The 13462-nt window shown below is 35.4% G+C and overlaps 1 protein-coding gene across 1 annotated transcript in view; it reads right to left on the minus strand.

Annotated features, from left to right (window-relative positions):
- The window catches only part of LOC148955194 (cubilin-like), a 232136-nt gene that overhangs the window by 213156 nt on the left and 5518 nt on the right, over positions 1-13462 (minus strand). Inside the window, exon 2 of the mRNA XM_089106517.1 lies at positions 10883-11002. Within this exon, the coding sequence (XP_088962643.1) occupies positions 10883-10932 (50 nt within the window). The 5' untranslated portion in view covers positions 10933-11002. The remainder of the gene's footprint in view (positions 1-10882; positions 11003-13462) is intronic.

Consider the following 13462-nt stretch of genomic DNA (forward strand, 5'->3'; position numbering starts at 1 on the left):
TCAATGAAAAACAAAATGCCAGCAAATGTTACTACGATCATTGATCGAACAGTCAATTAACCAAATAATACCAAAGACGAAATGCGTATTGAACATGTCGGTGACATACCAGTAAAAATTGTGTATAACTCAAAATGGAATAATGATTATTCTACTGATTATGAAATAAGAGAAGACAATATCTACAGTATCAAGAGAGAACATGGTGAACTGTTTTAGGCAACATTAGCATTGGATCATTAACAGAGCGAATAAATTCTTTATCATAATCTTATGTCCGATACATCGGTTATCCGGATAAAATTGACAAAACCTAAGTATTAGATTGAACAAATTCCTTATCAACATCTCAAGTCAGATATGTCGGATAACATTGACAAAACTATGTACTATAAAGAATAAATTCTTTATCATCGTCCTTTTGTCAGATATACCTCATAATATTGAGATAATCTAAGTATCACTGTGAATAAATTCTGTATCAATGTCTTTTGACAGATACTTTTGCTAGCACTGATAAAATTCAAGTATCAGAGTGAATAAATTCTTTATTAACATTCTTTATCGATATCGTTTCTCGGATACGTCGGGTAACATTGACTAAATCTATATAGTCTGGCGCGCTACGCTAAGTGAACTTAAATGAACCTAACTTGAATGCAGTTATTTGGAAAAAAGGGGCGATATTGTAGGTTGGTTGTAGGTACCCGGGCGAAGGTAAATATCAGTTGTGCTGCCATCTGTACATCCAGCGTGGGGTTTTGATAAAGAATTTGTTCACTCTGATACTTAGATTTTGTCTATTTTATCCGACATATCTGACAAAAGATGTCGATATAAAATTTATGCATTAAATGATAAATGATATTGATACAGAATGTAGATAAAGAGTTTGTTCACTTTGATACTTGAATTTTGTCAGTGCTATCAAATGTATCTGTCAAAAGACATTGATAAAGAATTTATTCACTCTGATACTTAGATTTAGTCAATTTTATCCAATGTCTCTGACAAAGATGTTGATAGAAAAAATTTATTCACTATGATAGTTATATTTTGTCAATATTATCTCATGTATCTGACAATAGATGTTGACGCAGAATTTGATCTCTCTGACACTTAAGCTTTGATAATGTAAACCTACATATCCGGCAAAGGATGATGATAAAGAATTTATTCACTCTGATACATAGACTTTGTGAATGTTACCTGATGTAATAGAAAAAAGAAGTTGATAAAGAATTCATTTACTCTGATACTTAGATTTTGACAATTGTATCCGACGTATCCGGCAAAAGATGTTGATAAAGGATTTATTCAATCTGATACCTATATTTTGTCAACTTTATCCGATTTATCCGACAAAAATGCTGATAGAAAAAATTTATTCACTCTGATACTTAGATTTTGTCAATTTTACCCCATGTATCTGACAATAGATATTGATATAGAATTTTATCATTCTGACACGGAGGTTTTGATAATGTTAATTGACATTTCCGGCAAAGGATGTTGATAAAGAATCTATTCACTCTGATACTTATATTTTATCAATTTTATCCTGACCTATCATTCAAAAGATGTTGATAAAGAATTTGTTCATTCTAATACATAGATTTCGTCAATGTTATCCGACTTGTCCAGGAAACGATATCGATAAAGAATGTTAATTAGGAATTCATTCACTCTGATACTCGAATTTTATCAGAGCTAGAAAAAGTATCTGTCAAAAGACATTGATCCAGAATTTATTCACTCTGATGCTTAGACTTTCTCAATTTTACCAGTTATATCTTACAAAAGGACGATGATGAAGAATTTATTGTTTCTAGTACATAGATTTTTTCAATGTTATCGTACATATCTGACATAAGAATTTGATAGAGAATTAATTGAATCTGATACTTATATTTTGTCAATTCTTTCCAGATAACCAATGTAACCGGCATATGATGATGACAAAGAATTTAGTTGCTCTGACACTTTCACTTTGTCAATTTTATCCCACATATCTGACAAAAGATGCTCATAAAGAATTCATTCACTCTGATACTTATAATTTCTCAATTTTATCTGACATATCCGACAAAGGATGATGATAAAGAATTTGTTCATTCTAATATATAGATTTTCTCAATGTTATCCAACATATCCGACAAATGATATCGATAAAGAATGTTGATAAAGAGTTTGTTCACTTTGATACTTAAGTTTTGTCAGTGCTATCAAACGTATCTGTAAAAAGACATTGATGAAGAATTTATTCACCCTGATAGATATATTTTATCAATGTTATCCCATGTATCTGACAATGGATGTTGATACAGAATTTCATTACTGACACTTAGGTTTTGATAATGTTAACCTACATATCCTGCAATGGATGTTGATAGAGAATTTATTCGATCTGATACTTAGATTTTGTGAATGTTACCTGATGTAATAGACAAAAGAAGTTGATAAAGAATTCATTCACTCTGATACTTTGATTTTGACAATGTTATCCGATGTATCCGGCAAAAGATTTTGATAAAGAATTTATTCAATCTGATACTTATATTTCTCAATTTTATTCAATTTATCCGATAAAGATACTGATAGAAAAAATGTAATTATTGTGATACTTAGATTTTGTCAATGTTACTCCATGTGTCTGACAATAGATGTTGATAAATAATTTAATCACTCTGGCACCTAGGTTTTGATAATATTAACTGAAATTTCCGGCAAAGGATGTCGATAAAGAATCTATTCATTCTGATATTTAGATTTTATAAATTTTATCCCGACATTTATTCACTGCGATAGTTAGATTTTATCAATGTTATCAATGTTGATACAGAACTTCATCACTCTGACGCTTAGGTTTTGATAATGTTAACCCACAAATCCGATAAAGGATGTTGATATAGAATTTATTCACTCTGATATTTAGATTCTATCAATTTTATCCTGACCTATCCGACAAAAGGTGTTGATAAGGAATTTATTCATTCTGATACTTAGATTTTCCCCATTTTAACTTATCTTTCCGACATATGATCTATGCAAATTCTTTTCCTTACATTCCCGATGTTTCAATAGACATTCTAAACGTTTGATATGGTAGCATACTCTAAAAATAATGAACACATATCAATGTAATGCATAATATATTTTTAATGAAATAATGTGATGTAGAATATGAATACAAAAAATATATTATTATACATTATTCATATCCATGAACAACTTTGGTTGTTTTGAATCTGTTCCGTAAAATAGTTCACTATTTTCTCTCTTGATACTGTAGCTATTGTCCTCTCTTAATTCGTAATCAGTAGAATAATCATTATTCCATTTTGAGTCAAACACAATTTTTACTGGTATGTCACCGACAGGTTTAATATGCGTTTCGTCTTTGGTATTATTTGATTCATTGACTGTTTGATCAATGATGGTAGTAACGTTTGCTAGCACTTTGTTCTTCATTGATTCATCTTTATATTCCTTAGTGATATTTTCTATCAATGCCCTTTTTATTTTTCCGCCAATTTCACTGTCTATTACAACATTATTTTAACATATGTAACAGTTCCGGCACGTAGACAAGATATGGTTTATGATATTAGTAGAAGAGTAGGCCTTTCTCCTTTTGACCTTCCTTCGATTGGTAATACCCAAAAGCTGACGATAGGATGTATCAGTAGGTAATGTGTTACCAGCAACAGTAGCAAGGAGTTGTCCTCTATCATCAACGATTATTTTTATGTTGGCATTCTCTTTGAGTGCAATAATCTCTGGTAATGATACTTTCGCATATCCAGAATGTGAATAATTGAAATTCTTGGGTACTCCAAGATATGGTTTATGATATTAGTAGAAGAGTACGCCTGTCTTCTTTTGACCTTCCGTTGAATGCTAATACCCAAAAGCTGATGATAGGGCTTAACACTGGGTAATATGTTACCACAAGCACTAGCAAGAAGATGCCCCTCTTCATCAACTATTATTTTTATGTTGGCATTTTCTTTGAGTGCCATCATCTCCGGTGATCTTAATCTCGCATATCCACCATCATAAGAGTTGAATTTTTTTGGTACTCCGAATAAATTTAATTCCTCACTATAATGACAATGCACGCATATCATGACAATAACAATGCACGTTTCCGATAGTGCTACCACTTATACTTGTTCCATAGTTCAAATACGTCTCCTTGTCAGCATTCAATGCTACAATAACACTATCATTTGAACAAACTTTCTTAAAATGGTTCATCTTCACTTTTTTAAAGATTTCTAAGGATTTCTAAAAATTGTTCCGAATTATTTTATTAAAATTCTTTTCTTGGCATTTACAACTCTATTATTATCAACTTTTAGTATACTACAATGTTAGAGCATATTTTATATTGACAACACTGTTCAAATGGTACTTGTGTATTATACAGAACACATCCGAGAAGTGAAGCTAGGTCAAGTCACAATGTCATTTTGTTATCATTAATCATTTCCATAGATCGATGCTAACGATGCTATTCCAAATTTATAATAAATTGCCTATGAGTTAGTAACCCCTTCGGAGTTACCTTAACTGGTAAGCAGTTTAACCCTTTTTTACCACCTTCATACAATCCAATTAAAAATGTTATCTAGCTCTGTTTCACTCCTATTATTCAATCACCAATTAAGATCATTCATTGCATAGTTATGCCAATGCTATACCTTTTTTCGCCAATTGAGTTAGTTTACGCAATGATACAACTTTTTATCAGTATCATATTAAAAAAACCACGCCTAACATATTGCTTAACAGAAAATATTTCGTAACGATCAACTTCATATAACCATACCAGGAAAACAACCATCGGTGTATGAAAACAGCCATGACTCTATCAGAAACATGAAATTTAATACCAAATCATTGTACTGTGAACAGCACGAATTTTCATGGTAAGCTGATTATAATTACAACATAAAAAAAACAACCGAAGATATGACTTTATAGGCGTCGTTTTTTTATATGATACATGTATAAGTCTTGATTGTAGGTGTGGGGACTGTCATGTTGAAGGGTAGAGGGGAATATCTTGTTGGAATGATGGAATATGTGTCGCGTCGGAATGACTGCCCCGTTGGAATGACTGCCCCGTTAGAATGACTGCCCCGTTGGAATGCAGGGGGACTGCCCCGTTGTATGGTATTGGTACTGCCCCTTTGGAACTGTTACTACAACACTACTGCTGGTTTCCCTCGGATGGCACTTCAAAATCCCCCTTAACACACCCTTATATTTTAAACTTAATACGCCCAGCCGCTCATTAAATATTGCTTATACGTCCTTCTGACAGCGAGCACTCACAAAGTGTGTTTTATTTTTTTCGGCATCCCTCTTCAAAGCTGTGGGGGCTTATGTAATCCCCACAGCCACAGTTGCTTGAGCTTTTGACTAGTTTCAACAAGATGTCTATTCCAAAGTTTCATCAAATGATTTTGGAGGGAGAGTAACAAACTGGGTATTGGAGGGGGCGGGCCGCCCTCCAACCACGTTTCAAAATCCCTCTACATGTCTTGAAAGTTTCGACTTAATACCCTCAGCCGTTCTTAAAATATTGCATGTTCTCCTTTTTGATAAACTGGATGCATATAGTGCCTTTTGATTTAGTTTAACGTACCCCTCAACATTCTACAAAGTTTCAACTTGATGCGCTTAGCTTTTTCGAATACACCCAGATTCAACGAGTTCCTTTATTTCTAATGATATATCCTGCGAATGGGAAAATTGCATATACTAATTTACAATCTTTGCCCCGGGATTTGGACGTTATTTTGTTTGGGATGGGTTCAGCGTCGTGACTCTGTAAGCTCAGCCTTCTTAATCCTACAAACCTTCAGATTATTTTGAACAAAATGGCTACAACCCATGTCCCAGGGGCTCTGGCTTGGGGGGGGGATTCACACTTGGAAGCATGGTTAATTTGCCTTTGGGCTATTTTGAACAAAATAGCTGTCTCAAAGTTTGATCGGATACACTTGGGGGGAAAGGGCGTTGGGAGGGGGGCGTTACTCTTCGATCGCTTTGGACTCTTAAAAAGGGAACTAAAACTTTCTATTTCCAATCGAATGTGTTCCTCCAAAGTTTATGCGACCATCTCTTCCATAAACACCCTATATGTTAAAAATGGGCAACTTGCATAATTGACAGCCCTTGTCCCAGGGGCTGTGAAGGGGAGGGGGGGTTGTCACCCCTTGGGGGCAGTTATTTTCCCTTTGGACTATTTTTAACAAAATGGCAGTCTCAAATTTCGGTCGGTCTATATTTGGGGAAAATAGAGCATGGGATTGCTGGTTGCCCTCTGATCACTTATGCCTCTTCAAAAGAGCACTAGAAATTTCGGTTTCAAATTGAATGACCCTCCTTCAAAGTTTATACGACCACCCCTTATATAAAAACCTTACGTATTAACAACGGGCAATTTGCTTAACTTACAATCATTGCCTTGGGGGCTGTGGGGGGATCTCAACCGTGGAGGCATAGTTGTTTTCCCTTTGGACTGTTTTGGACAAAACGGCTATCTTAAAATTTTGATCAGATGCATTTGGAGAGAAAATGGGTGGGTTGAGGGGCGTTGTGGTTGCCCTCCGGATAAATGGTGCGGAGGGTGGGGTGGCCCTTTAATCACTTTTGAATCTTAAAAAGGGATGAAAAGCTTTTGGCTTCAAATCGAATGAGCCTCCTCCAAAAATTTTACGCCACCCCTTCCATAAAACCTTATATCGTAACAACGGGCAAGTTGCATAACTTACAGCCCTGCCCCCGAGCTGTGAGTGGTTTTATCAATCCTGGAACTATAGTTATATGACCTTTGGTCTATTTTGAAAAAAATGACTATCTCAAAATTTTAATCATATGTATTTGGAGAAAAGAGAGCTAATTGCGGGACGTATTGGTGATGGGAGGTCGTTGCCCTCCGATTACTTTTTACTCTTAAAAAGGGCACTAGAGAATCAGATTTTCAATTGAATATTCCGAAGCCTATACGACCACCCCTTCCATATCAAGTGCCTCTGGAAAAAAAATACTGAAACCTTATAGCTCTTTAGTACAGGCAACGCTATGCGTTGCCTCTGAAAAAAACCTTTTATGTTAACAATGGGCAACTCGCATAAGTTAGAGTCCTTGTCGCAGGGTCTGTGGAGGTGTGTCAATCCCTGAGTTATAGTTATTTGACTTTTGGACTATTTTGAACAAAAAGGCCATCTCAAAATTCTTATATAGGCAACGCTGTAGCACAGCGTTGCTTCTGATAGAAAACACATGTTTGGGAACATCCTATAATAGTTTTGCTAATAGATCCCTGGAGGGAGGGGAAGCTGGATAAGCCAGAATAGGCTGAAAAGTGACTGTAAAAATTGGATTAAATCATTGAAGAAAAAGCTAAAAACAGGGAGTGATGGACCGTAAAAGACCTCATTGTCGGTGTGTCCGCCTCAGCCAGCTTAATACTGCGACGACATTGCATTATTAGCAAATGCATGATAGTGCATTACAAAGGACAAGGATATCCTTCAAGCTTTCTCATCTTCAATTTAAATTTACATTAATACTTTTAGTCAAATGTAAAAATAAATTTCTCACCTTATTTTTTTTACAGATCAAAAGCACTCAAAATAATAATAAAAACTAGGAAAATAACAATTAAAGCTCCAAGAACAACCACTATTGCAGCCGATACCATTTTTCTCTCACTTGTGTTCTTACTAAAGGATAGCAAAATACTGTTTCAAACCGATCCATTTTACTATGGCTAAGCATTGCCAACGCCTTGGCATGTACTGTATGTTTATTTCTTTTTCAGCACTTTTTAGTTGTATTGGCAAATTCTAAAAACTGGTTCCGTCAGTACAATCAAATAATAAAGATAGCCTACATTGAGAAATACTGCCATGGCAATTTAAATGTTATTAACCTGATGTGGAAAATTTAAAAATTTAGTCTTTGGAATGTAATTTCCAATTATTTTCTTAGAATAACTATTTTTGTGCATACTAGAATCTCTATCTTTATAGGTGAAGAAATCTATTTGGTGAGACAGTGGCCTATAATATATAGGCGTGGCCTATGATTGACTCAATTCCCCCTCCACCAGCACTTTGTCATGTCTAGGGTTAATTCGAAGTGAAATTTCAGAAGGTTAACTACTTTCCGGAAAGTTATGATGTTGGTAGACTCCTGGATGACAATTTGAGAGAAACTTTCAAGGAACAGTTGAATACTAAACTAAAAAGTTTAAAATTTAACAATGATGGATGGAATAGTTTTAGGAAAATAATTTGTAAAGTTACTGATGATATCTCAGGAAAGAAAAATAAGGGTGCAACTAGGAATATTAGTGAAAAGGCTTTATGTTTAATAGAGAGGAGAAGGGGCTTGTATAAGAATTATCTGAGGGATAGATCATGTGAAAATAAGTGGAATGTAAAGAAAGAGGAGATAGTATTTAAATGTAAACTAAGGACGTGTGAAATAGAGACCGGTGGATGAAATTGCCAAGGATCTGGAAGATCCAGCTAGACGGCATAATAGTAAAATATTCTACTGGCATATTAACAAATTGAAAGAGAGCAGTCACTCTGGACTTGTACCAGTCAAAGATAGGAACGGGGCCACAATTACTGATAAGGAAAGAGTTAAAGAGAGATGGGCAGAATATTTTGAGAATATACTAAACCGGGATAGAGCTACAAGAAAAGGAAAAAGTTTTTAACACCTTGGATGTGAAGAAAGTTTTATTTTTTGCGAAAGAATTAGTGACAATACTAAAAGGATTAAAAAGAAATAAGGCCCCATGTGCCAATAGTGAGGTAAATGAGTTTCTTACATACGGTGGCTTTTAGGTTAGAAATAAGCTACTGAAGATTATGAATATAATTTTTGACAAGGGGAAGTACTTAGCGTTTTTAGGAAAACCCTTATTAAAGCCCAGTATAAGAAGTATGATAAGAGTGAGTGTGGTAATTGTAGAGGCATTAGCCTGGTTTCTGTAGGTAGCAAATTGCTTAGTATGGTGATACTTTTTAGACAGACTGTAGATAAAGTTTTATGAGAATAACAGTGCAGTTTTGGGAAGGGTAGAGGATGTCTCCACCGAATTTTCACTCTTAGGTTAACAATTGAGAAGTGCCCGAGTCATCTAACACCTTTAGTCATCAGTTTTATAGATTACGAGCAAGCGTTTGACTCAGCTGACAGAAGAACTTTAGTGAAGGTCTTTTCCTTGTAAGGTATACCAGACAAAAACATTGAAGTAGCACTGCTGCGGTTAAGTTGGGAATTGAGGTTAGTAGCTCGTTTCGTATCAAATCAGGATTTAATCAAGGCTGTGTTTTATCCTCATTGATATGAATCATTTTGATATAAATTTGTTTACCAATATATATAAATTTGTTTACCAATATCAGGTGTGACTCTCATAAGCATTGCTTTGAGTCGAAATGTTCATGTTAATTGTTTCGTTTCTTCATTTATTTAAAAATAAAAGGTTGATTGATTGATTGATTGATAGGCTTTGTCTCAAAGAGCACAGGAAAGGCAAAGGGATAACATGTAATCAAATGGGGAAGAAAAACTTTACTGGAGTTAAGCTAATGATTATACCGATGAGTTAAGCATCCTAGAAAGTATGAGCCAAATAAATAAACTTCTACAGGTTTTGTAAGTTTGAGGATGCTTGAATGGAACTTCCTGGGAGGGTGTAAAGAGGGAGGCTTTGAATAGATTGGGGTGGAGGAAGAGTGTGCGTAGCTGTGTTGGCCCCAAGCGGCTTGGTGCTGTGGTGAGTTGCTAGTAGTTGTAGTAGTAGTAATGTTTCCAATATTTTATTTTTATTTTATGTTTTGGGCATCAAAATAATGTTTGGTTTTTTATTATGTTATGTATTTTTAATGTTTAATTTAATGTTTTTATTCCCCCCCCCCCGAACAAAAGCATGAAAACATTCATTTTTGTCTCTCGTGTTCCAGTTTTGTTACCCTGATGAATTTTCTATTATATTTTCTGTAAATAGGCTGCATCTTTTTCGCAAGAGTGTGTTGGGCGGTTTCCGATATGAACGTTGAACCATTTATATTGTCAAAAATATCGGTATTTTGATGCTCATTTTCAAACATCGATATTTGTATTACAGCCTACAGAACTCCGACTTAATGAATTGAATCTTTATAAAAGCCAATAATAGTGCTAATTAACCTGAATCTCTGAGTTAGAAATTTCTAGGTTCAGATATCCCCCCCAGTATAATATGTAAAAGAGCAACAGTATATGCAGTCAAAAAATCCTCTTAGCAAAAGTACCCTGTTAACGGAACTTCATCTTAGTTAGATTCGGAAGCTCTCTGCAATTAGGATTCGGCTGCAGCAGGGGAATTGGAGTTCATAGTTCGGTTTGCTATAAGTATCGAAGACTCAGAGTTTTGGCTATTCATGCTGTAACTTCAAATGATTGTAGGGGTACAAATACTAATATTTGCTATAGATTACGATAGGAAGAAAGTCAGAAAGGTTCCAACATCAAATGATATTATTACTATCTTTAAAGAAGAAAAACGAAATTGTTATGACATGGCAGTTATCATAATCTAAATAAGGAACTATTTTGTTTTGTTCTTCTTAACTTTTTGCTTGTTAATGCATGAGAAGATGTAAATTTTGCCTAACTCTAACCCATATAAGTAGCGTTCCGGGAGAACTTTCGGCGCCTGTTTCGTATTGCAATAATACTCAAAGAAGATAAAAGTCATTCAAAGAAGGTTCAGATCGATGTATAAGAACAAACATTCATCATATGAATTTCTTTGAGTCCAAAGAAAACAAATGTTTCTACAAAAACTGAAATGAAGTACCTGTTGTTAGTCCAACTAGCAAGACGTTGAAAGGAAACAGTACTCGCCATGGATTTAGTTCTGTTGTCGAGCTAACGCTTCCTAGTCTTAATGGATGCATTACAGACAGCTGTCATCAATCTAAAAATTAAAATTAACATTTTTATTTTATTAAGCTTTTTATTACTCATAGAAAGTTTTTTTTGGTATTGGGCTCCAAGCTCTTGCATTGAACAAGGGAGTTTCATCCTGGGACACCTTGCTTACGTCCGGTTGTTTTTTATGTTCAAATTATCTGCAAGGTAGTGGATTAGTCCAAGACCGGGGAGATTAAGTACTCGCATTTGCCACCATTTCTTTGAAATTAGTTGGGATTTGGGCATTTTTGAAGAATGATTTACGCCAATCTTGAGAAATTTCTTGAAGTAGTTTTCAAGAAAAAAAAATTCACCTTAATACCCTTAGCTTTAGTAGTAGTGGTAGCAATAGTAAAAGTCATAATAGTAGTAGTAGTAGTAATAGTATTAGTAGTAGTAGTAGTAGTAACAGTAGTAGTAGTTGTAGTAGCAGTAGTAGTAGTAGTAGCAGTAGTAGTAGTAGTAGTAGTAATAGTAGTAGCAGTAGTAGTAGAATTAGTAGAAGTAGTAGTAGTGTAGTAGTAGTAGTAGTAGTAGTAGTAGTAGTAGTAGCTGTAGTAGTAGTAGCAGTATTGGCAGCAATACGAGAGTTAGTAGCAGTAGTAACAGTAGAAGCAGTAGCAGATATTGTATGCAGATATTGCCTTTTCCTCAATCGCCCTTCCCATTTTGATACCAATAGATACATCAAAAGAATCAGATTTTCATGCTGATTTCAAATATATAAATTTCATTAAGTTTAGTCTTACTTCTCAAATGTTACGCGCCTGAGAAAATTTGCCTTATTTTCAAAAAAAGGGGGAAAAACCCTACAAGTCATAGAACTTTAATGAAAATCCCATCACTGATGGTGTGATTTTCAAAGTGAGAAGTTTCAAGCTCCTATCTGCATGCAAAAATGTGGAAATTTGTATTTTTTGCCAGAAGAAAGATCACGGATGCTTGTTTATTTGTTTGTTTGTTTTTTGTTTTGTTTTTTCCCCAGTGGTGATTGCATCGATCCATTAGTCGTAGAATATCGTGAGAGATCTCATTCGAACGGAAATTAAAAGTTCAAGTGCCCTTTTTAAGTGACCAAAAAAATTGGAGGGCAGCTTGGCCCCCTCCCACGCTCATTTTTTTCCCGAAGTCAACCAATCAAAATTTTGAGATGAGCCATTTTGTTCAGCATAGTCAAAAATCTAATAAATATGTCTTTAAGGATTACTTAATGCCCCACAGTTTCCGGGGGAAGGGCTGCAAGCTTTAAAATTTGCCTATTATTTAGATATAGTATTGGTTAATGGGAAGTGCACCCATGTTTCAGGGGGGATTTTTTCTGGTGGTGGGGGCTTAATTTTCGATCGTTTTTTAAATAATGCCGGGAAATCCGGCGCTCCATTCATAGAAATGTCCCTTCCCCGAAGGAAACATCCTCCATTGAAAGATCGTCCCCCGTAACCCCCTCCGGCTGTCCCCTCCTCAATACCTCGCTCTTTGCGCTACAGTTTGACTCTGTCACGCAGCTATATTTTTTCTAAACAATAAAAAATTTAGCGTAAAAAACGAGGCATTGACGAGGGGACAGCCCCTTTCACATGCGGAATAATTTCTGTTCGTTTTAAGCTTTAATGTCGCTCCTTACTTTAAGTTAAAAAAAACTAGTTTTTTTTTATTTAATAACACATAGAGCCCACTTCACTCGTTACTTAGGCAATGCTATTACGTTGCCTATGGAAAGGGGACATGTTTGGGGATGGGTCTCCAAAAAGGCTTTGGAGATTAGGGTGAAATTTTCAGCAAATATTGAATTAATGTAGAACGAAATCAAAACACTCTATGTGCAAGCTTGTTGTAAAAAAAACGCATTAGCAATAATTAAGGAGCAGCTGAGGGTATTAGGTTGACACTTTCAGGGTATGTTGAGGAAGAGTGATCGGAGGGCGACCAGCCCCCTCCTTATTTCTATTCTTAGAGGCTCCTCCCCTCAACACTGATTGAAATTTTGAACTAGTCATTTTGTTCAAAAGGTCTAATGACAGTGCCTCCGAGGATGTCAGGACCCCCACAAGGATTGTAAATAATTCGATTTTCCCATTGTTGGTATGTATGATTTGTCATTGAAAAAAAAGGCAATGTTTGATTCTCTGTGTGTCCGAAAAGACAAATGATATTAGAGTGAAACTGGGGGAATTTTGAGGGGCATGTTGAACTAAATCGAATGACACTATGAGCATCTAGTTTATCAAAAAGGCGCACCTGGTGACCCCTTCCGTGCTATTTTTAGCTGCCCCCCCCAGAAAATTCTGATCAAAATTTTAAAATAGCCATCTTGTTCAAAATACCCTAAAGATCAAATAACTATCCCTCCGGGGATGATATAACCCCACATCCCCTGGGGCAAGGGCTGTTGGCTATACAAGTCGCCCTCAAGCATATACTCAAGGTTTTTTACTGGGAAAAGATTGCATGTTTGATCCTGGGT

The sequence above is a fragment of the Artemia sp. Qi Xiang Cuo genome, chromosome 2 (assembly GCF_049724085.1).
Source record: "Artemia sp. Qi Xiang Cuo chromosome 2, ASM4972408v1, whole genome shotgun sequence".
NCBI lineage: Eukaryota > Metazoa > Arthropoda > Branchiopoda > Anostraca > Artemiidae > Artemia > Artemia sp. Qi Xiang Cuo.